This window comes from Centropristis striata, chromosome 3 (genome assembly GCF_030273125.1).
Source record: "Centropristis striata isolate RG_2023a ecotype Rhode Island chromosome 3, C.striata_1.0, whole genome shotgun sequence".
In the NCBI taxonomy this organism is placed as follows: Eukaryota; Metazoa; Chordata; class Actinopteri; order Perciformes; family Serranidae; genus Centropristis; species Centropristis striata.
In genome coordinates, this window is record NC_081519.1 from 30,699,283 (window position 1) to 30,723,840 (window position 24,558).

Here is a 24,558-nt window from a genome sequence, read left to right on the forward strand (position 1 = left end):
TTTCATCAGGAGTCTCTCTTTTTCTTCTACAGTGGCCAGCGGTGCATCAGGCTCCTTTAGCACCAATAGTCCAGCCAGTCCCCTGAGCTCAGTAAGCCTCACCAGTCCACTCAGCCCCTTCTCCCCAGTGCCCGGCTCCCACGCCTCCCCCACCAAACAGCTGGGCCCGGAGGTAAGCACCGGACACTCCCAGCCAGGGACCAACCCCAGTCCAAAACCATGCTCTGACTCTAGAACCAACCCTGAAGTGCATAAAAAAACAAGCCCTAAACCCCGTCCTAAGTCATGCATAGTGCCTCATTTCAAAACAGACCCAAAGCCCAGGTGTAGACCCAAAAGTTACAGGGAGCCTGACACAAGCGTGCATGCTGAAAATCTAAATTACTATGGTTGTGAAACCCATGAACACACCTTTCCTCAGCTCTCTCTAGCTTTCAAAAGCCTTGGGGAGTCCTTGGGTAGATTAGACCCTGTGATAGAGGAAACAGACCAAAACTGCAGAACCAACATCGACCAATCTATAAATCCAGCCAAAGCCAGAGCAGGAGAACAGATCAGTTTTCTCCAATTAAAATGTCAGGACTCCAAATATACTGTTGAGCATTCAGAGACAGTCGAAACCCACTCAGACCTTCAGGAAGTTAGTTGGTTAACCTCACAGGTTTGCAGCCAAGATGTCAGAGTTGGCCTCAGAAAAGATGTCTATCCAGATTCCCATCCATATCACTTCTCAGCAGGTTACCATGGTGACCTTTCCCCCAGCAAACGCTTGTCTTTGCCTGAATCCCAGATCCATCTCCTCCAGGACTCATATCAGTCCGATGTTTTATCATTACACTACAGCCACAGCCCAGATCTTTATACATCTTCATTCCATGAAACGGAGCTCAATCATCAACTAGCTTCTCGGTCATCACGTCCTGCTGGTCCAGTTGCTAGGCCACTAACTTACCCCAATAATCAAGGGGAACTTAGCATTGCTCCAGTAGCCTGTGTCGTAACACAGTCTGACCCACCCAGTAATCTCTCAGATAAAGTTTTCAAGCAGACCAATCTGTAAAAGAAAATGATCCACCACGTCATAATTGATACTAAAAATTCCACCTGCAATCTGTTAAACTTTGTAATATTGGAAATGAATGGACAATATATTCGGTCATATCATGAAAAAAATACAATGCAATTGCTAGATTGCTAGGTAATCAAGACACAATTTCTGTCCCCATTAATGAAGCTATTGGTAGCACATTCTTTAACTGCTTTACAGGGATCTCATGGTGAAGAAAGTATTTGCATTTAACCCTGATGTATTGACTACAGTTCAGTACGTTAAGCGTTATTTGTGCTGTTAAAGGCATAAGTGTCAATCTTTCATAAAACCCTACATGGTATGAATAATTAGCTAGTTATTTGACTCTGGTTTGGTACTTGAATATGATACAAGTTGAACTGATACAATTTGGACTATCTGCTCCGGTGCAAGTTCTCTCTTAGACAGCATTGACTGGCCTTACCCTTTCAATGCCAACTCCAACCTCATCTGTTCCTTAGCAAAGCAATGCTGCCACATTGGCCCTCTTCACACTTCTATTTTAGGTGACAAATATCTTACAGTCATGGCTGTTTAATAGAGCCTTTTAGAGACTTGAATTTGTGACTTCACATTAGCTGTTGGGTCAGGTATTTCATTGGCCATCTGGGGATTTTCACATCTAACTTCTTAACATTGGATAAAGACCACATTCCACAGAATTTTTCCCATGAGTCCTTTCTGCTCTGCACTTTGCCTGGCTTATTATCACTCCTCCTGATGTGCAGCACTCTCTCTTCCACCTATCCTTTGTCTCCTTCCTTCCTCCCTCCCTTCCGCCCTCATGGTGATCTAGGAAAGTGTTCCCCCAAGGCCTCCTCTCCCTAAGTCCTATTACCCTTTGGAGCCCTCCTCCACCTTCCCTCCCTCCGTCCCTCCCTTACCCTTTGACAGCACCGCCTGGCTACGCAGCTTGGGCATCGATGATGGTTACCTTGATGGTGAAGATTCTCACATCAGAAAGGTATTTGGGTGTTTCTGGCCCTGTCCTGCCCTCCCATCACCCAGTCCTTACTCTTGTCCAATGTCATCTTTTAACACATTATCCATAACCGCCAGAAATCATTCATCCGTCCAAATTTATATATGTTCTTTCCAAACCTCCATTTGTTTGAACACTCCTTCCATTGCCTCTGATTCCCCCTCTGTGTCTCCATCTCCGCCTCTTTGTCTTGTGTGGTTGCTCTCCCTTTGCTCCTTTTAATGCCTCTGCCAGTCAAAGCCATATAAGATGCATGCTCTAATAAGACATGTCATTTTTTTTTAACTAAACCATATATTTTTTGCTCAAAATGCTCTGCAGGTGCTTTGCTACGGAGGCATTCTTTTGCCAAGAGTTCTCAACATCCACTTATCATCTGACAAACTCTCCATGTGCTGTTTTGTGTAGTGTCTGCTGGTGATGTAGTCATTTTAGTTAATGCATAGTTCCACCAAGAAGCAGCATAGTGGAAGTCATTCACTCATGGAGGTGATGCTTGCAGCATTGTAGTGACCACTCCCACCTCCCACCTCTCTTACAGGACACAGATAATTCAAGGCATCACCATGTTGCATCTGTTTTGTGGAGAAGTTTCTATTCCAGTAGAAATAAGAAACCATATCAGACTCTCAGGTTCTCAGCAATGTAAAGATGCAACAGGAGATTTTATTGTGAAATGCCACAGTCTCACGTGCTTGTGTGATGGAGTCATTACTGCACTGCAAAAAAGGTGTGTCTAAAAACAGGAAAAACACTAAATCTGAGGAAAATGATCTTGCTGCATGGACAGATAATTTCACTTGACAAGATTCCTTAAATTAAGATTATTAAATCTCAAAATAAGCATGTTGAACGCTTAAAATAAGAAATTAACTTAAAACAACATCAATTATCTAACACTTCTAAATCTAAAGTTTTTTTTATCTTGGTAAGAAACAAATAATTTGCAGTGTACTCTGCTCGGGCCAGTTCATTGCTGCTTGCAGCTTTAATTTATGTTGTTTTAAGAGTTCATTTCTTATTTTAAGCGTTCAACATGTGAAATTATCTGTCCATGTAGCAAGATCATTTCCCTCAGATTTAGTGTTTTTATCTTGTTTTTAGACACACTTTTTTGCAGTGTGTGTCTGCAAGTGATGTGTTGCTAATGTATTGAAGCATTGTGTTTAATCAGCAGCTTTGGATTAGTCACCTCATTCAGGTTTAACATTGCTAAAAAAACAAATATATCTATCCTCTGCCTTGCAGTCCAAATATGGAGAACACAACAGCAGTGACATGCAGGACCAGGACAGACAATCCACCATGAATAAAGGTAAAAAGAAAAAAAAAAGCTATGCTCAAGTTCCCATGTAATAATGCTACTGATCCTGTCTAAGCTGATGACCATAATCTAGCAATTCAAGCGACAGTTCACTCCCCAATCAAAAACACACATTTCCTCTTATCTGTTATGATTGTTTTGGTGTGTTGCCCAGTGTTGAAGATATCAGCTGGAGAGATGTCTGCTTTCTCTCGAATATAATGGAACTAGATGGCACTTGGCTTGTGTTGCTCAAAGCACCAAAAAGATACATTTGAAAAACTGTGACTGTATCATTAAATCAACTGAAACTGACAAATTATGTATGTATCACCTTGTAGTGTTATCTCTGAGAGTTCAGGTTTCTCTTCTGTACCATGGTTCCGAACTAAACTCTTGTGTTCCTTCACAGTTGGCATTGTCCCTCCGAGAACAAAGTCCCCCACAGATGAATCACACAACAGCTCTGTTGGAGTGTCCCGCCATAATGGCAGAGTTTCCAATGGAATCTCAAGGGTATGTCAACCTCAACTATGACACATGAGATAGTGATATTCAGATATGTTTTGACCATGATCAGTGCATGACCTTTCCTTGTGATGATGAATTTAATATCCTGTTATCAAAGAATGATTATAGATAGAATTACCCATATCTTATCATGCAAGAGCTATGTGCTATCTAAAGATAAAAAGCACAGTGTAGTTCCAAGCACAAGGTAAAGTCAAAAAGATATTGGGCCAAAAATTTTAAAATAGTAATTCACCATAATCATTCACCAACATTATTCAGCATTTAATATGCAATGGCAATTCAGTGAGCTTTACATTGTGTATTGTAAACAACAATCATAGTATACAACATTAATAGACAAATCATAGATACAATGAGAGTTTTTCCGATACCGATACCATGCCAAATATGCAATGATTAAGATGGAACAGTGGCTTTTAGGCTTTAGATTGAACCTTTGGGAATTCCACACATTATGTTGGTTTGCTTGGGTTGCCAAGTCAGACCATATAATAGCTTCTGTCTGTGAGAAAGAACTTGAACTTCTTTCCATCTCACTTGGTGTTGTCTGTCTTTATGTATTATCTGACCAACTTTTTCCAAAGACACTGCTTACTTCCAACAAGACAAGGACTGAAATCTTGCATAAATGAAAGCGTGTTTCTGTGCCACATCCCTGTCACAGGAGCGTCCAAAGAGCGCAGTTTTTCCTGCAGAGCTGAAGTCCAAGATGAGCGTGGAGGAGCAGAACGAGCGAATCCGACGCAACCAGAGCAGCTCTGTGAGGGACAAGAGGCGGAGTCTAAACCTCTCTGGTGGCCAGTCTCCAGCCAACTACAAAGTGGTATGATCAACCATGTGATGGTCCTCGCCATTATTAAAAAAATAAAAACCACAAAATCCAACTCAAAACCAAGCAGTAATTGCACTTACCACCATCTGTGTTGGATATATATACTAATTTAAACATAAAATTAATACAAATTATACGTTTATTTGAAAGGAAAATTATTATCTAGATAGTGATGAAGTAAAAAGTGAGATAAAATGATGTTAAGACCAAAATATAACATTACTTTATAATATTAAGTCTAAAATACACAAATCTTTGAATAGAGTTGTTAAACACTTTTAAATACACTTATAACAAAATCAATTTGAAAATGTTTATTTACTGAAAACTAAATATGAAAGCTGAAAAAGACAACAACATTGTAGTTACTGCACTCTGTTTATCATTACTATTAGAACCTTCTACGGCAAAACCAGATTGCAGTATCTATGTTTTTGGGGTCAAAGGTGAAATAAATCATGATTTTTGACATCATCAATGCATGTAGAAATAAGTGTCATATCACTTATCTACATATAACCAATTTGGCTGGCCAGTTAAAACACGTTAAAAAACTTTAAAGCAGTTTTTCTCAGTTTTACCTTTTGCTAGTTACTGTAGTTAGGCTTTGTTGGGCAGAATAGTGTAAATCCATTTCTGGCATGGGGCAAAAGTCAAGGAGACAGTGCAGAGTGGCAGATCTGAAACAATTAATTGCCGAAACCAAGGAGGGGCAATTTAGTCTGGTGATGTCAGGCTCAGTATAGATTCTAAAGATGCTAAGAAAATAAGTTTTTCTTTTAATACTGACAGAAGATTTGATTGTATCTGTGTGTGTGTGTGTGTGTGTGTGTGTGTGTGTGTGTGTGTGGACAGATTCGTAGGCGACTGACAGCTCATGAGATTGATATAAAAGACCTAGAGGCAGCGGTTCGAGGCCCAGGGCAGGAGTCACCGCGGGAAGAAATTGCTCGCCTGAGACGGTTAACATCTGAACCAGAACCCTACAACCTGGACATCAGCAAAGACGTGAGATCATTCAGCTGATGCATTGCTCCCTCGTTCTCCTCTCATTCTGTTCAATTTTCTCACATCATGCACATGTCACAAGTCAGTAAAAAGTAAAAATGTTAAAATCAGGCAAGTTTACTGACAGCAGGCAAAGAAAATCATACAAATGAACAAGTTGATTGAAAAACTTTCTATTTTTTATGGTAAAATGTGGAATAAAATGACAATCTTAAACATGAAAAATCAACAGTGCTAGTATAATTTTACCGTAATATTACTTTTATTATTATAAAAGTTGCACCGTATTTATTACACTTAAGTTCTGGCAACCACAGCTGACGTTTTTTTACCGTAAAAACAACAGTTATTTTTTTACAGTGTGAGAGCCCTAAAAAGTCATCCACTGTTACACATTGGTGTATCACTGTGTTTGTGTGGTTGTAGGCAATATGTGTGTGGATCCATATTTATTTAGGTGCATTTGTTCTAGCTGATGACTCCTGACAAGGTTCTGATCCCGGAGCGCTACCTGGATGAGGAGAATAACACTCCTCTTAGCCCGGAGGAACAGAAGGCCAAACAGAAGAAACTGGAGAGAATCAAGACCCTCATTGCCAAATCAAAGTAGGTTTTGACTCATATTCACTATGTTTAAAGGTAGTATAAACCCATACCTATTGGTCCACTGCAGTATGTTTTTCTTGCTCCTTTCTTTACAACAAAAAGTGCTGATTTTTCTTTAAACTATGAATAAATAAAGAAATATCGGTCATCAGTGAATTTTTCCCTTTAATATTGCACTGAAAAAAAAATGTTTTTCGCCCTGTAATTATTATTTCAAACATCTATATAAATTCTACAAAGAAATACAAATTCAGTGTTTTTTCTTCAAAATAGCAGTTTTTAATGTAGTGCGTTACTTAGTGATTGTTTGTTATTATGTGTCCTTATGTGTTTTGTATGTAAATTGAATCATTCGTTCCAAGTAATATTCACTAAACCAGTTCATTGGCTAATTAGTTGATATTTCCAAGTAAAGTGTAATTGAGGGACATGAGTGAATCTGCAATTTACTTGTGTATTTTAATAAAAAAAATAAGTGGTTCTATTAAATAAATATTAATTTAGAAACAGCCTGAGTAAAGATTACAAACACTTTCTGTGTGGAAAAACTTGCCTAGCTTTTTTTAAGTAAATGTCACTCCAATTTTTTTGTGTGTAATTGGTCGGGCTCTTTTATTGGTGATTGTCACTGTAGAAAATGTGTACAGTAGTACAGTCCCCCCATTGGTTGCAGCGAGCTGCAGAGGAGATGAAAGTGTAGATGCAAGGACCTGGAAACGCTGACCAATCACAGCAGACTGGTTAGAACAGAACTGTCTGAGAAATGTTTTTTGTTTTTGTTTTGTTTTTTCACATGAAAGCATATAAACATGTTTTAGTAGAAATCCAAACTAAAAGTATATGAACCTGTAAATGAGTATAATAGCTCGTCTTTAATTGCTATTGCTGCTTTCGAGATTACTGCTCATTTTAGCAATATTCTACGCAAAGATCAGATTCAGATATTACACCAAAAATCCTCACATCCAGATGCTATTGCACTATATTTGTCAGATGTAGCATATCTGATCTCTGACTAACAAACTTTTTTTCTTCTTCTGTGTGTGCGTCCCCTTTCACGTCCCCTACCGACAGTTTGCAGAACATGGTTCCTCTTCTGGACGGCCCGGTGGAGGGCGGAGCTCCGGTCAACTCCCAGCAGCAGTTGCAGGAGCAGGAGAAGCGTATAGAGATCTCCTGTGCTCTGGCTGCTGAAGCCTCTCGTCGCAGCCGCATTCTCTCTGGTGAGGACGCAGCACACAGCTGCACAGCCACCATCACCATGTCACAGACACCTCAAACCATTATCAGACCATTAAATGGCTGTTGTTATCAGGAGCCAATACCAGGGTTCCCACAGTCAGGGAAAGTCTGACAATCTCATTTTTCAGGCCTGGATAAGTCATAGAATTAGTGAAGTCCTTAACCCTTAATAGGGCACTCATTGAAATACTCTAGAGAATATTGGAGGATATTACATACAGCCAGAATGTAAAAAAAAACATGCAGACCCGGGGGAGGGGGGTCATATTTTGAGAAAAAAGTTTACGACATTAAAGTGGCAAATCTACAAGAAAAAAATGTGAAGATTTATGAGATTTAAAGTGGCAAATCTAGGAGAGAAAAAATGTGCAGATTTATGAGTTTTAAAGTGGTGAATCTGCAAGAAGAAAAGTTGTTGTTTTTTTCACTTTTTTCTCGTAAATCTGCAACTTTTTTTCTTGTAGTTTTGCTACTTCAATCTAGTAAATTAGCAACTTCTTTCTCAAAATATTACAAATCCATATGGTTCTACGACCTCACAGAGAGACATGGGGACCCCATTTTGATATCTACTGAAGTTACCAAATATAGTTCTTCGCCCGATAAAGGGTTAAAAGTCTTTTCAATAATGTTTTTACATAGCTCAAATACCTCCATGTGTGGCATTTTGTTTACCTTTTTTCATTTCATTCACACATTGCGTCTTTTCCTCCATGTATGTAAGCTAGCTGAAATTATGTTTGAACAGAGTTTAAATCTGATATGTTTTGCAAGCAGGCCCAAATAAATAAATGTTGTGAGATTGAATCCTGAAGTTCACATTTTTGAGATTATGCAAGGGCATTTAATTGTCACACTGAGTGGCAATATGATCTTTGGCTTTGTTTTAACTACTCTGAAACTAGAGCATGGTAGTTTGAAGGAATGGAGTGTTTTTCTTAAAACAAGATAAATTAAAGCCGCAAGCAGCGATGAACTCGCCCGAGCAGAGTGACCTGACAATTATTTGTTTCTTGCCAAGATAAAAAAACCTTTAGATTTAGAAGTGTTAGATAATGTATCTTGTTTTAAGAGTTCATTTCTTATTTTAAGCGTTCAACATGCTTATTTCTTGATTTAACAATCATAATTTCACTTGACAAGATATCTTAAATTATCTGTCCATGCAGCAAGATCATTTCCCTCAGATTTAGTATTTTTATCTTGTTTTTAGACACACCTTTTTTGCAGTGCAGTTTAGTCCCCACAGACAGTTGGAGGGACTTCAGAGCTGCACTGTAACAAATGAAACTCAGGGCTTGAAGACCTCCGGCACGGTGCCGGAAATCCGGCTCGGGTTTTTTTTTTTTTTTAATCATGTTTAAAAAAAAAAAAAAAAAACCCCACCAAAAACCCTTAGTTAGATCTGGATATGACCGGGGAGGGCAGCATTACGATGGATAGCGTATAGCCTGCCGGAGAAGAAGAAGGCGGCTCATCGGCGAGCGTGCTTTAGACCCAAGTCATTACTATTTCTCAAGAAAGTGACTGGAGACAAATCCAGCGACCGGCTCGTTAAGAAGAGCCGCCGTTAGCAGCAGTTAGCTCTGTAGCAGTACAGTGTGTATGTGCTGCTGCTACAGGAGGTGTTCACTTAGTGATCTGTTTGTTTACAACAAGCACCAGACACTCTGTGCGCAGTTAGCGCGTACCGTTAATTCACGATCACTATGTTTATGATCAGCGGAGACACTTTGCATAATAATAAGCCATGCCTCTTTGTTTATGATCATGCTGTGCACAGTTAACGATGGCGAAAACCAAATGTCACCTCCAGAGTCTCTAAATCGCTGTGGGGGCTAACTTGTTGTGGAGACACGCAGAGTAAGCGGACATTTGAGAGGGTGTGGCATGAGACTTTCCCGGTGGTAGTCGAAACACGGCTATACGGTCCGCTCTACATGTGCGCTCTCCCACACGTCAACCTTACTGGGGATTTCCACCGGGCGCGGAACGGCTCCGCCGCAGGTTTGCTCCGTCCTCTGCCCGGCGTCAGTTCCCACCGTGCGCGGAACGGCAGCGTAGCGAGCCAGCCGTATACACCCGAGGTAAGGAGAACACGCGATAATCCTGAATGTACGAGATCCCGTGATAAACTGCGTATAAGGTAAACAACAACAACAACAACAACAACAAACAACTTACTTTGCTTCTCCGACGTGGAAGATCTGTTGATCTGACCATCTATCCTTATAGAAATAATATATTAAATGTCATAAATGATCGTATGCTGTTCCACTTCAACAATCCGACTCTTGTCGTCCATGTATCCGACCGTCTAAGACCCCCCCCCCCATGCATAAAAAAAAATTCAGGCACAGGATTTTTTTCTGCTTCAAGCCCTGGAAACTACTGATAACAACCAAAACGGCCATTTAATTAGCTGGTAACATTGGAAGTTTCTGCATTTCCGCCCTCTCCCATTCGCACACAGCCCATGACAAGCCACGATCCTCCATGATTCACCCAACCCACATCTAAAACATAATGCTGGTCTTCATGTGTTGTTTGAATTCCCAATATTTGCCAAAGTCAAGCAAACTGAATGGAATCAGTTTGGATATTTTTAAAAGCAAAACCTTTTAATGTCCAATTTTCATAAACTTTTTTATATTTTCAGAAAATGTATAGTTTTAAGGTATGACATTTTAATTGATTTACTCATTTAAAAAAAGGCTTCTAAATGTATTTTTTGTGGTATTGGCCAGTAACCTCGTTGGAGCATATGAATTTACATTTTACTGTACAAACTTGGAATCCTTCAGAACACCTCAGCAATGTCTAGGAAGGCAAAAAAGTTAAATATGTGTGTAAGTGTGGAAACTTTTCCCACTGGTATGATCTATAGCAGTGGTTCTCAACTTTTTTTCAGTGATGTACCTCCTGTGAAATATTTTTTCAGCCAAGTACCCTCTAACCAGGGCAAAGCATTTTGGTTGAAAAAAAAAAGAGAGTTAAAAACAGAGCACTGTGCCATCAGTGTCTGATTTATTAAACTTTGGAACTGATCAACACATACAAAATTCAAACATTTTAAATGTTAATAATCCATGACTAAATGTATTGCAAATATTTCTCATCACTAAAATGTAGTGATTCAAACTAATGTAGTAAAAACAGTGAGCATTTAAGCATTTAAAACTATAACTGCTACGCTTCAACCACGACTCCATCTTTGAGTTGTCAAGTGATTGACAGGTGATGCCAGGTGGCAAATGACAGGTTGGGTCCAACCATCCTGGTATGGGGGACACTCTGGGTTTTTAGGACCAGGAAATTGAATAGCCTACTGAATATAAAATTCATGTTAAACTTATGCTTATATTTTCCTAAAATATTTACTAAATAATTACTTTTAAAGGATTTTTGCATGCATGCTACTTGGATGCTACTCTCACGTACCCCCAGGGGGTACGCATACCCCCATTTGAGAACCACTGGTCTGTAGGATCACTGGTATGTTTCAGGTCACAGGCCTTAAAATCAGTCCAGAGCAGGTATTTGTTTGATCAGAACACTGATTTCAGGTGCACTCCTTTTCAGTTTGACCTCCAAACTGGTTTGTCGTCAGCTGCAAAGTTGATAAGATCTTATTATAGCAAATACAATGATGGTCAACACTGTGGAAAAAGAGCAAAGTTGTAAAAACAAAACAAAGACAAAGCTGTACATTTATACACACTATGATACCATTCCTATTGAATGCATTAATACACTCATATGATAATGCAGCTATACCACAGCAGTTACACAACCCTGATTCTAAACAAGCTGTGACGTTGTCTTGAACATAAATAAAACTGAATGCTACACTGCCCTACAAAGTCTAACTGCAGTAACTACACTTTTGGTCAAAATTGAGTTATAACTGAAATTGAACGCCTTGATGTCTGTTTTATCTTGAGACTAAGTTTTAGATTTAAGTTTTGCTTTTTTTCAGATAAATAATTATATATAAACCACTAAATCCAACTCAAAACCAAGCAGTAATTGCACTTACCACGGCCTGCTTTGGATATATTTACTAATTTAAACATAAAAATAAAAGAAAGTTTATTTGAAAGGGAAATTAATATCTAGATAATGATGAAGTAAAAAAGTGAGATAAATTATGTTAAGACTAAAATGTATACATTTGTTTATAATAATAGTCTAAAATACACAAATCTTTGAATAGAGTTGTTAAACACTTTTAAATACACTGATAACAAAAACAATTTGAAAATGTTTATTCACTGAAAACAAAATATAAAAGCTGAAAGAAGACAGCAACATTGTAGTTACTGCACTCTGTTTGTGCATTACTATTAGAACCTTTTACAGCAATGCAGTAACTACATTTTTGTGGTCAAAGGTCAAATAAATCATCATGATTTTTGAGCATAAAAATGACATCATCAATACATTTAGAAATAAGTGTCATATCACAAATAACCAATTTAGCTTGCCAGTTAAAAAACATTAAAAAACTTTAAAGCAGTTTTTCTCAGTTTTACCTTTTGTGTAGCTACTGCAGTTAGACTTTATAGGGCAGAATAGTTTGCTAATGATAATGTGTCCAATCTGATGAATATTTATTTTTGTGTTAATATGAACTCTATTTGATGCATTCTGCTATTATTTACGTTTAACAAAGCATCCCAACATGCTTATAATCAGGATTGTAGATACTCGCTCTTTCATTGCATACATTTTGAAGTCATGATGTCATCAGGCATTATTGCATGAGCCCATATTCAGCTTAACAACTGTATTTACACTCAGTTTGTTTCTTGTAATTCTGTTTTGTTTTGTTTTTACCTTGTTTTGCTCTAACTTTATGGTTTGTAGAACTGTACTACCGTGTAATTTATAATAAATTGTATTCAGGAAAAGATAAGGAGAGGCAGACATGTGTGACCAGGGTGACCATAGAAAGTGTTGCGGACTCAGCAAAAAACAAAACTACCCCCTCAAAGTCTTCATTTCAAGACCATAGCACTGGTAAGGCAGAGAGCCAGAGGTTTGTCACACCAACAGTAACTACATGTATCACCGACCAAGTCTTATCCAGTGAATATCGTCATGCATGGTTCCCAGAGGATACATTTGAATAGCTTTATCAGGTCTAAATGTAAATGTTGAGACAAATACCTGTAAAACTATTCACACTTTCCACCAGCCTAAGCTAAACACTGAGTTAGGTGTTAATGAGCAGATGTTGCATGCTGTCACAATGAACTGGATGGTAAATGTGGTAAGCATGAAGTGAGAAACGTCGATGTAAACGTTGTCATTGTGTGCATGTTAGCATTTTGCTCAAAACCTTATTTTCCTCCCAGAGCTGCTAGCTCTACTTGTACATAGTGATGTTAACCCTCGAGGCCTCTTTAAAATCACCTTACACTTTACACCTTAAGGTCCCGAAGCGGTCCCTCTCATACAAGTGTCATAAAAATGTGATATATAAATATTTGTTTTCACTTTCACCGCATCAAACCTTTTAGCAGCTTCCGATCTAACAATAGATATAAAAAGTTTTTATTTATTTTTTCTTATTTTATGTTTTAATGCCCTTTTTGTCATAACAACCCCTGATTTTCTTGAGGGCAAAAGCGCAAAATATGCAATATTTCCAAAAATAAGGTGAAATAAAGTGGAATAATTTGGGTAATGTTATTACAGTCTTGACTAAGTTAATAATTGATAACTCCTTTTATATCAATCCCAACACACCAAGAACATTTTTATGGTGTTCAGCTTTTTCATTGTCATGCATTTTGCAAGGTAAGAGAACCAGGCCTCCATTGAAACTGTATGTGATCTAGCTCTGCTGCCCCTGGTGGTTTCAGGGGGGTCATCAGACCTAAAACCTATTTTCCAGTTAATTTGAAGGGAGAGGCTTAGATTTATTAGGTATTCATGGAAAAAAGCATGATATTATGTCAGGATTACAGTGTATCAAAAATATGTGTTTATAATGGGAGTCAATGGGACCAAAACGGACCTTAAGGGTCAAAGTGTGAGTGTTATGTGTATCTCCTATTCTATACACCTTGCAAAATAGGAATTTGGGCATTTATTAAATTATAATAAAAAAAAAACCCTGGCCAAGTTTCATACAATAAGCCTTTACACTGACTGATATATTGAGAATCAAAAACATAAAATCAGCTGAATGAACACGTTTGGTCCCTAAGGTGCCTCGAGGGTTAACACGTTATACAGAAGAATGAATAAAATCAACAATTGATGTAGCTTTATGTGAATGCACAGTGTCCCTTGTCCTCACCTCCTTCCTCAATGTAGTTCTCTTTGATTGCTTCACACCTTAATTGTCTTTCCATTTCTCCATGTTCACTCCTCCCACCGCCCATTCCAGCACAGAGCGCCCCCAGTCCCCCCACCTCCCCGACCTGCCTGGCCCCACCCCCTTCCTCTGCTGACTTTCCCAACTCCACCCACATCATGAAGGCGTGAGTCATACAAGGTGAGTACCAGTCCCCTCCCCCCGTCCTGTTTAGACCCACTGCTTGTCCCGCTCTCTCAGACTGCTTTTGCACACGATTCTCCTGATCTGATCTCCTGGGATTCATGTTACATTTAAGATGACGACCCAGTTTTGGGTGCAAGTACTCCCTATCACCCTCAAACTTGTACCATAAATAAATGATCTATAGATTTCATTGTCAGACAAATGGAGTATATTTTATGTTACAAGTGGTATATTTTATGTTACTTTTAATGTAAGTCTTCTGCTTTACTAAAAGGCCTCAGTCTAACCTCTTTAACATGTAACAGCCACATTAATCTAGAAATAACCTACTGTAGGATCTGAAATTTGTCAGACATTAGAGGCTGTGGAAGAAGAATATAAACAATATAGGTTGTATCCTTTTAAGGTTAAAAAATAGACTTAGCAGCGTGCACGTTCATGGAAAAACGTGCCCTATACGTGGGGTGTGGGATGTTACAATTGAATTGTTTAAATGATCTAAAACAAACAGAAAAAGCAGAGAGAACTGAGGGCTTCATTGGACTTGGAGAAACCTTTTTTCAGCAGAAAAAAACTGACAAAGTTCTCCTCCGCTGTGTATTCTGATGTCTGGTAATAAAGAAAACTAAAAGGAACTTCGACTTGATCTTTGATTCATCTTCTCACTCAAGAGCGGTAGTAATTTCCACCACACAAATTTCAAGAGAAAAGCACCAATGAGGGTTTTTTTCACTTTTGTATTTGCTTTATGCATAAAACTTCAGTCTGAGTCTATTTTAACCTCCTTTACTCAGCTTCAAGGTACAGTCTCAAAATTGTCAACACAAGGTCCAACATGTTTTTTCCAAAAAAGCACAAAGGAAAGTCAAGAGAACTAATCTGGAACCTCTGTTGAGGATTTTTTAAAATCTCAAGCAGCTACCATCTGCTATAGATAGATTGTGTTGCATTACACAGTCTCCGATCTGCCCTTCCTGTATGAAATGTTCCCTGCAGCAGTGATGACAAAAAAGAAAATCCTAAAATGGTTTACAAAGTTAGAATCCCATTTATTTCCCATGATGGCAAACATGAATCAGTCCCCAACGACACAGGCAATCTAAAATGATTTTTGTATCTCTCTTCTCTGTCTTTCTGCTATACCACAGCAGTTATACAACCCTGATTCCAAACAAGCTGTGACGTTGTCTTGAACATAAATAAAACTGAATGTTATACTGCCCTACAAAGTCTAACTGCAGTAACTACACTTTTGGTCAAAACTGAGTTATAACTAATGATGAACTCCTTGATGTCTGTTTTATCTTGTGACAAAGTTTTAGATTTCAATTTTTCTTTATTTCAGAGAAATGATATATGATATGATAATGATTTAAAAACCACAAAATCCAACTCAAAACCAAGCAGTAATTGCACTTACCACTGCCTGCTTTGGATATATATACTCATTTAAGCATAAAAATAATAGGAATAATAATGTGTCCAATCTGATGAACATTTATATTTGTGTTAATATGAACTCTATTTGATGCATTCTGTTATTATTTACGTTTAACAAAGCATCCCAACATGCTTATAATCAGGATGATGTATCTCTCTTCTCTGTCTTTCTTTGCTTATTTTCCTCTGCAGCTCAAGCCCTGGCTGCTGTCAAGTTTGATGGAGCATCTTTCTGAGGATTCACTGGACAAACTGATCAATGAAGATCGCCCCAGACAAATGACTTTTATATTTTTTTAAGCACCTAAACCGAACTACAACGAAAGCACGGAAAGCTGTTAAAGGACACAACAGTGAATTTAAAACCCCCATGGAAGCTATGAAGACTTATTAGCTCCCCTAACCCCCATCCCGAAATTCCAGCGTGTGTGCTCCACGACACAAAGAAAGGCTCCAGATCTCTAACCAGCTTAAAGGTGTGAAATATTTCTATATAATTTTGCTCAGGACATATTCTACAAAGTAGAGACTGATGTACTACATTGATAATAAGATATTTAACAGTCATAATGAGAAAATGACAGTGAGCTGAGGCTCAGTGTTGATCAGTCTACAAGGGAACACTGCACATGAAGGGGCCACACTGAAGAGGAGCGAGGAAAAGAGCTGCAGAGATGAATCTAGGTTTAGGATGAGGCCGCATGAACGTCTCTGAGGGTGACTAGTAGACAAAAGAAAAGCTATAGAAAGGATTTGATCATGGTTCTGGGCCGCCATGGCTCGTGGTGACAGACTGAGGGCATTTACCCACACTGACATATTCTCACACTGATTGAAATAAGAGCGAAGCCTCTCATCCTTTATAAAAAGCTGAGGACTCTCCTTTGGAACTCACTGTGATGCCTGTTTCTCCAAGACCTCCACCCCAACACTACTCCCGTCCTAGTAGCCTTGTCCGTTACAGTAATACAAAACCATATATTACATACAAACATCTCATAGGGTCAAACATAATGTCACATGGATTATGTATCACCCATCTTTTCCACCAAACACACAGGAGCTCAGAGTTTGTTTTGCGAGACAGACCTGAAGAGGAAGAGCATTACATAAACCATTAACCAATCTAACGCCCACAAATGTAATAATGCCCAAAAACGTAATAAACCATAAACCTAATAAAAAGCTGCAGCTTCTAATGCAAACCCAATACATTTTCCGCAAACGTAATAAAAATTTGCAGCTTTTAATGCAATAATCCCACAAACGTAATACATTTTCCACAAACGTAATAGCCGCTGCCTACTACAAACGTAACACGAGATTTCCCACAAATGTAATAACTTTTACGTTTGTGGGGGAGTGAAAATAATAATAATTTAATTGTTTGTTAATGGTAAAGTAACTATCAACTTACATTAATATACCATCTATTTGCCATTTATAAATTATTTAGTAAGTTAAACATTAATAAATTATCTATTTACCATTCTAAATGGCCTATATACGGTTTATAAATGATGATTAAACATAATAAAGTATCTGTTTACCATTTATAAATGAGGGTTATTGTTCAGTGTTACAGTGTTAAATCTTCAACTTTCAATGTTGTAATAAGTTTCCACAAATGTAATAACAAGAATAATGGTTGTTGTGGTTGTTGTTGTTTGTTTATACACACACTACTAATACTGACCGTGGGTGCAAAATCCAGCTGCAATTCAATTATTATAGACTCCTTCTAGACATGTTTTAAGGTGTAGCCTTTATAAAATACCTTTATTTGAATAATAGGCTAATGTGACTCGTATAGCTTTCACACCCAAAAAGTAAAATTATCTTGTTAATATCCTTTTTCCTCATTAAAATCCAGATTCAAGAAATATGCAAATATATGGCATCCCAAAAGTTTGAAACTCAATCATTCAAGTACATTTGTTGGGACTTATTACAATATTTAAAGTTGACGATTTTTACTTCCCCACAAATAAGTCCCTGAAAACGTAATAGTTATTATTATTAATAGTTATTACATTTGTGGAAAATCGCATGTTACGTTTGTAGTAGGCAGCGGCTATTATGTTTGTGGAAAATGTATTACGTTTGCGGGATTATTGCAGATTTTTATTACGTTTGTGGGCATTATTACATGTGCGGGCGTAACAAGCCATCTTACAAAGCTGCTTGAGGCAACACATCAAAATCAAAGTCAAGTTTCATATTTGGTGGTCAAAAATTCAATTTTGTTGAACTTTTACCACAAAAAATGGAGAAAAATCAAAGCCATGTGCACAGCTAGAACTCACTCAGCTGCTCTTCATTGGAAATAATGACCTTGCTCTGTACTGTGTGCATTAACTATCTGGTGTGGAAGCCAGTCAGACTGTGAAGATGAAGTCCTTAACTGACTTTAGTTAAGTTCTGGATCTGTTGTCTCATCTGCATGGTGGAGTGTTGTTAGACACTAAGGCAGAGACATTCCCTGTGGCTTGGACTCGCTGTCTGTATGGTTTTGTTTGGTCTGAAGTGTCAGACAGGAAGTGACATGTTTTCAGTCGATGCTGTGGCTGTATCCCAAAGTCAAGGATCCTTCCTTGGTAGGATCCTTCCTTCAGAGTCGGGTCCTCCAGAGGCCAGAGTCCTTCCTTTCACTGGTATAACCACTAATGGAACAGCCTTCCGAGTGTGCAGGTGTGCGTCACTGCGTAACTGGACGTCCTGCTTAAATTCAGCGCCGCATTTTCTAAACCACTTCACAACATGATGTGTCTTTGGCATCAGCACTCTGACACATATTTGTGAAAATGGAAGAAGATGCTTTAAGGTTGAATCTCCACGATTTAACAAGTAAAAGCCACAAAGTGGATTAAACATGAATATTTCACGAATCCTAGCTGAATTTGGCCGCTACTTTCATAAAGCAGCAGAGAGAGTATAACTCACCATGGAGATGTGTTCTGTGATTTTTTATTTTATTTTACAGTACAGTACAAAAACAGTTATTTATAAATAACAATAACGGATAATAGCGGACTCTTGGTCCCTGTTAACACAATAAAGAAATGTATAACTTTCTGAATGGCATAGCTATATATACTTTGCACATAGTAAATCATCATCTGACGCATATAAATTATTAACAATAACTTTAGCGACTGAGGCGGCATTAATTAACTTAATGTTGTTTATGCATATATTTAAATTCATATTGTGCCGCCGGCGTTGCTGTTCCTACGCTCGCCATTTTTAAATCTCCAGGTAGGCTGGTGACCGCAATGCTTTATGGGTACTCGGGGCGCACGGAGGACACACTCATGCATCCTTGGAATTTGGGCAGAAGAAGGACTCTGTCCTCTGGAGGATCCAGGACATTGGGACAGTCCTTCGGTTGATGTCGATGACGTAGCAGCCTTCAAATTCAGCTGTTTGAGCATCCTTCCTTGACTTTGGGATACTGCGTGTGGCTCAAGCATTATAATAAAGAGCACCACCATATACTTTACTTCAACTTTCACAATAAATCGTTCAGAGAAACAGCTGGCAATGACACAATCCCCTGTCTTAGATGTAAAGAAACATCTGTCTGAGGCAACAGCAAAGACTAAAAGAAGAGACAAGTACAGAAGCTTTTTCCTCATAGAATATTTCTCCAATTCAGTATTCCTTCAGCATGTGTTCATGTCAGCTTTGAAACTAAGTGTTGCAAGACTTTTTCTAACCTCTCTTACCGTCAGAGAAAGATGGCAGCCATCTGGTGGTTAGAAAAGGAAATGGTGTAGAACCTGATAATGTAATAACTTCCCGATAATGTAATAAAGTGCATTTCCCAATAATGTAATACACTTTTTACCAATAATGTAATAAAGTATAACACCAAGCACCTTTAGATTTCAAGAAGCTGTTGAATGCATTCGTGTGTCATGGATACCTTGTTTGTGAAAAACGGATGAACGGGTCAAAAGTGAATAAACATTCAACTTTGACCTGTTGGTGGCGCTAGAGCTCTTGAGCTAGAGTTGATACACAGTATCACCACTTGGTCCCAAGTAATGGGTGGTCTGCTGTTAAATTATTACAATATTGGGGAATTATAAATTATCAGGACTTGTGAAATGAAGGCTAACCTGATAATGTAATAACCTCCCATTAATGTGATACTTTATTACATTATTGGTAAAAAGTCTATTACATTATTGGGAAATGCACTTTATTTCATTATCGGGAAGTTATTACATTCAAGTTTTATTACATTTTCAATGGACTCAAGTGCAGATTTTTATTACATTATCGGGGTTATTACATTATCGAGAATTTATTACATTATCATGTTCTACAAATGGTTAGCACAGATGACTGGTAGGAAATGGGATGAATACCAGGGAGTCTTGTTTTGAAGATTTATCCAGCCATCCACCACTCTGACCTCCACAGTACACTGCTCTATACAAACCTCATATTTCTTAACTTCGCCCACTGTGTGCACCACTTTTAGTAAATGCCTTTGCATTTAGCACCAATTTCAGTGGAGTTTGTCATAGTGTCATAGTGAAATTCCCCAGTGATTGTCTGCAGATATATAGGTTAAGTATGTTGAATAGAAATGGTACAGTGTATGTGGAAAGTGAAAATAGAAGTGACCTTAGAAGAGTAACTCTTGTCTGTGTGAAGATGAGTCAGCTTATGATGCAGTCATTGAGAGGAGTTATATACTGGAGAACACTGTCATCTAACATATCCCAAATACATTTCATCCAATCATGCAGTGCCATAAGTCTAAAACCTTTCTATGTTTTATATGTTGTGATGAATGGACATATTAATGAGGAGTTTCAATCTGGAGGACATGCTGTGATTGATGGTACCAGTGCGTGTTGCCAATATTAAAACTCAACTTATTATTATTATGAGATGAAATCATTTGGTAACACTTTACAATAACCAACTAAGTGATGTTTATAGATGGTTTATAAACCAGTTATTAACCATTTACAAAGTGCTATACATATTTAGTCTTTAAATGTTTTCAACCAATTTCTTAAAGGTATGTGAATGATTTCAAAATTATTAACATACCTATTATTGTGTTAAAAATGTTAAAATGACTGCAACTAAAACTATTAATTATAATTTAATTGTTTGTTAATGTTAAAGTAACTATAAACTTACATTAATAAACCATCTATTTGTCATTTATAAATTATGTAGTTAGTTAAACATCAATAAATTATGTATTTACCATTCTAAATGGCCTATATATGGTTTATAAATGTTATAAATCTGTTTACCATTTATAAATGATGGTTATTGTAAAGTGTTACTATTTCCATAGTAGCATTGATTTGTTGGTGTCAATTTCTTTTTAGTTTATAGTACCTTATATATAATTTAAAAAGTCTGTTTTACTTTTATTCCATTTCACTTGTATTTGAAGACACTGGTTGAACACTGTTATGTGGTTCAGAGGTAAGATGTAAATACAACAACAGTGTGACTGGATTTTATTAGTATCTGTAACTCAAAAAGGTCCAAAATGCTTTTGAAAACGTCCATACCTCTTCATTGCAACTTCCTCCAGATTTAAACACTGACACACCCACAGTACACACACAAACACACATCCACATAGAGTCATTTGCAACAGCAAATTAAGAAAATAGAATTTTATGCTGAAAGCAGTTAACAGCTGTCACAACGCAAAAACAAAACAAGGATTTAAGAGAAAACTTCTATTTTTTCTTGTTTAGATTTTTTTGTTTGTTCGTTTTTAGAAAGGGAATACATTCAAAAGAGGCAGTTCATATTTTTTTAGATGCACGAATATTTAATGACAAGTTGACAGGTTGAACTTTTACACTCAATTACATTTTGCATTTTTCACAAAAAAAAATACTTTTTTATTTTATTGCTCTTGAGGATTGTTTGAAGGAGCAGAACATAGATATTTTTCGATTAATTGGAATCTGATGTGTTAAGAATTGACAGCATAAAAAGGTGGTGTTCAATATTTGATACTAGATGTAGCATTTGTGGATGATGAAAATAAAGAATATATACATTATATACATTGGTCAATGTATATAATATTTTGGATTTCAGTTACAGTATATCCTACTATCACATGTAACCATTGCTATTTTGGGTAAAAAATAGACAAACTGCTTGAACTATGCAAATGATCAAAAAAATAAAAAAATAGACAAATAATACGCTTGCTTTCAGAAAACCTTGCAATAAAGTGAATGTATACAAATAACGTGTTTCTCTAGTTGCTTCTGAATTCATCACAGTATTTTGTATGATAAAACATGTCTCGCTGCCTGGAATAATGATATATTTACTGCTCTAATTTTAATCCACCTGTTGATGATGAGGTTCACTGCCAAAAAGACTACTGAGGTTAACTGTCCAGCCCGCTCATTACCAATAGGCTCCTTGATGATATTCTACAGTCTTTGTTATATCAAACTGTATGTCTGAATGAATAAAGTGCAGAAACAAAAAAACAGACTGGATTCTTTCACATCAAAGCTCAGTGAGGAAATGAACTGAAGACATCATAATTAGCACTATTATACAGAAATAAAATCAAGATGTATTTAACATATACAGTTAAATACTAGCATTGACTATCGCCTGACTCATTTTGCGTGATATATTATCATGTTCCCAGATCTCAGCTATTAATTTGGTGAGTAGAGTGTCATCACCAATCATGACTGGTATTACAAATTCAATTTAAAAAAAACAAAGTTGTAAAAACATAAGAATTACCCTTTCACATTTTACCACTCTTCAGCTCGAGGGATGCTTGCACAGGCGGCAACCTCCGTGTCTGAGAAGGGAGGCAAACCAGGAAGTGACTTAAGCTGCATTCTAGCGAAAATTCCAGCAGGGGGCGCTAAGTTTGGCTGCAAAAAAAATCTGTCCATTCATTTCAATGCAAAATTTGAAAACTTCTCACTTGATTTATTACCTCAGAAATTTTTTAGGACAACACTATGGTCTCAATCGCTAGTAAAAAATCTTCTTTAAGACGATTTGATGTTAATAGTTCTAATAATGGCCCCATTTAGAAGAAAACAGAAGATAAAGAATCATATGATTTGGGTCGTGGCTACCTTTGATTGACAGGTGGCTAACAAGGCGAGCCGTCATCAGGAGAGAAGCAGAACATCATGTCAATAAAGTTATATATAACATTATATAGATATAAAAGAGGACATTTAGCGGTTTGGTCTCATAACTTTGACCTCACTGTATTTTCACTTAATGACTTTTATTTGAACGTTTTGTTCAGTAAAAATGTCTTGTTCAGCGTTTGGTTGGACTAACAGACAAGTTAGGTAAGTAATGTACTTTTTTTTTTTTTTTGCTAGCCAAAACTAACATCCCAGTTAATGCTAACATGAATTAGCAGCAGCTTCTCTCAGTCAGGTTGAGGTGTAGAGAGGCTGTAGTCAGTGATCAGATCCCTCTCGCTCCTCCACAGTCCAGATATGGTCTGCTCGGCATCATCCCTATGTTCCCCTTTTTTTTTAGAAAAAAGGTCCTATGTTCCAGGTTTTTCCCAAAAAGGGTCCTATGTTCCCCTGTAGCAATCTATCAATCTTAATGGTAGACTCTCAGCATGGCCAGCAGGCCAACCGTCACATGGCCCACCTTAGCTCAAGCAGCCCAAAACTTAAATTTGTACAGCAGCTACTTTCTGGTTACTTTGCAGTTCATTTTTTTGCTTTTTAAATAGGGTTAGGGTTAGGCCTATTTGCCATGGAATTTGGCAGTAATGGTGGAAAAAGTAACAGACCGGGGAACATAGGACCCTTTTTGGGAAAAGCGGGAAAAAGGGTCCTATGTTCCCCAGTCTCGTACAAAGAGGGGAACATAGACACGCTCCCGTCTGCTCCCCGTATCGGAAACAAGATGGCGACGAGTGTAACGCTGAACTCGAGGCTTCCAGTGAGCCACAAACCAATGGGTGATGTCATGGTGACTGTCCATTATTTATATACAGTCTATGTGCTCGCACTAAACATTTTGTAAGTTTCTTTTCCAGTAAAAATGTACATGGATATGAGTAATGTATAAATAGGCCAGGCGCTCGTCTAATAATTTCATCAATGTACAAAAACATGATTAAAAAAAAGGAATCAAGGTGCAATGCATGGCAGAGTGTTCTGTAACTTCAGAGTATACTCACATTTTCTAAAAAAAAAAAAATGTAAAAATTCCCCACAAAGATATAATTTTATACATTTTTTAAATTTATATATATATTTTTTTAAGGGAGGTGGGTGTTAAACAGGGAAAAATGATCCCACACGCTTAGGATTGTGCTTGTGCTATGAACTAGCTACTATCACTGCTGCTGCATGCTCTGCACTGTATATCTTCTAATCTGTCATGTGAAAATGGAAACAAAGTATCTAATCTTGATTTATTTGCTGAATAAAATGATTTCACTGAATTTAGTGCAAATATAGTCAGTCCCAATGTGGTTAGTTGTTTTGCTTCAAGTGATTACTGGAGTCAAGTGATTGCATCACACTTCAAATGTACTTTAGAATGTCTGCACAATCAGTAATTATTATCAACCTACAATTTTACAGCACTGAAATGCCTGAGAATATAAATACTAGATACTGATAAGGAACTTTATTCTGAAGAGAAAAGACATTGCAGTTATAATTGTATACAGCCTGAGTTGATAGAATTGGACATTTTCCACTCAGTATTACTATTAATCAAACTACTACTACACTGTAAAAAAAAATGTCTGCAGATTTTACGGTGTAAAACTGTTAAACCATGACAGTAAAAGACCATAAAATAATAAATGGGTTAATTCAGTTTCAGTAACAATGAAACACCATAAATGTATATATCAGCCAAAACAGTATTTTTTTTACTTTTTTAAATATGTTACTCCACTGTAAAATACACTGGCACCATGTTTGTAACATAATATGTATTGTAATATATATACAAGCCATCATTTTTTTATTAATTT

General features: G+C 37.4%; 1 protein-coding gene across 2 annotated transcripts in view; it reads left to right on the forward strand.

Annotated features, from left to right (window-relative positions):
- The window catches only part of plekha6 (pleckstrin homology domain containing, family A member 6), a 91,105-nt gene extending 69,331 nt beyond the window's left edge, over positions 1-21,774 (forward strand). Inside the window, exons 17-26 of one of the 2 annotated variants that reach the window (XM_059329833.1) lie at positions 33-172; positions 1,887-2,054; positions 3,321-3,387; positions 3,788-3,891; positions 4,574-4,732; positions 5,597-5,749; positions 6,222-6,355; positions 7,430-7,578; positions 13,998-14,105; positions 15,744-21,774. In XM_059329833.1, coding sequence (XP_059185816.1) covers positions 33-172; positions 1,887-2,054; positions 3,321-3,387; positions 3,788-3,891; positions 4,574-4,732; positions 5,597-5,749; positions 6,222-6,355; positions 7,430-7,578; positions 13,998-14,095 — 1,172 coding nt within the window. In that variant the 3' untranslated portion in view covers positions 14,096-14,105; positions 15,744-21,774. The remainder of the gene's footprint in view (positions 1-32; positions 173-1,886; positions 2,055-3,320; positions 3,388-3,787; positions 3,892-4,573; positions 4,733-5,596; positions 5,750-6,221; positions 6,356-7,429; positions 7,579-13,997; positions 14,106-15,743) is intronic. The other variant, XM_059329835.1, reaches the window with a different exon arrangement.
- The last annotated feature ends 2,784 nt before the right edge of the window (positions 21,775-24,558 follow it).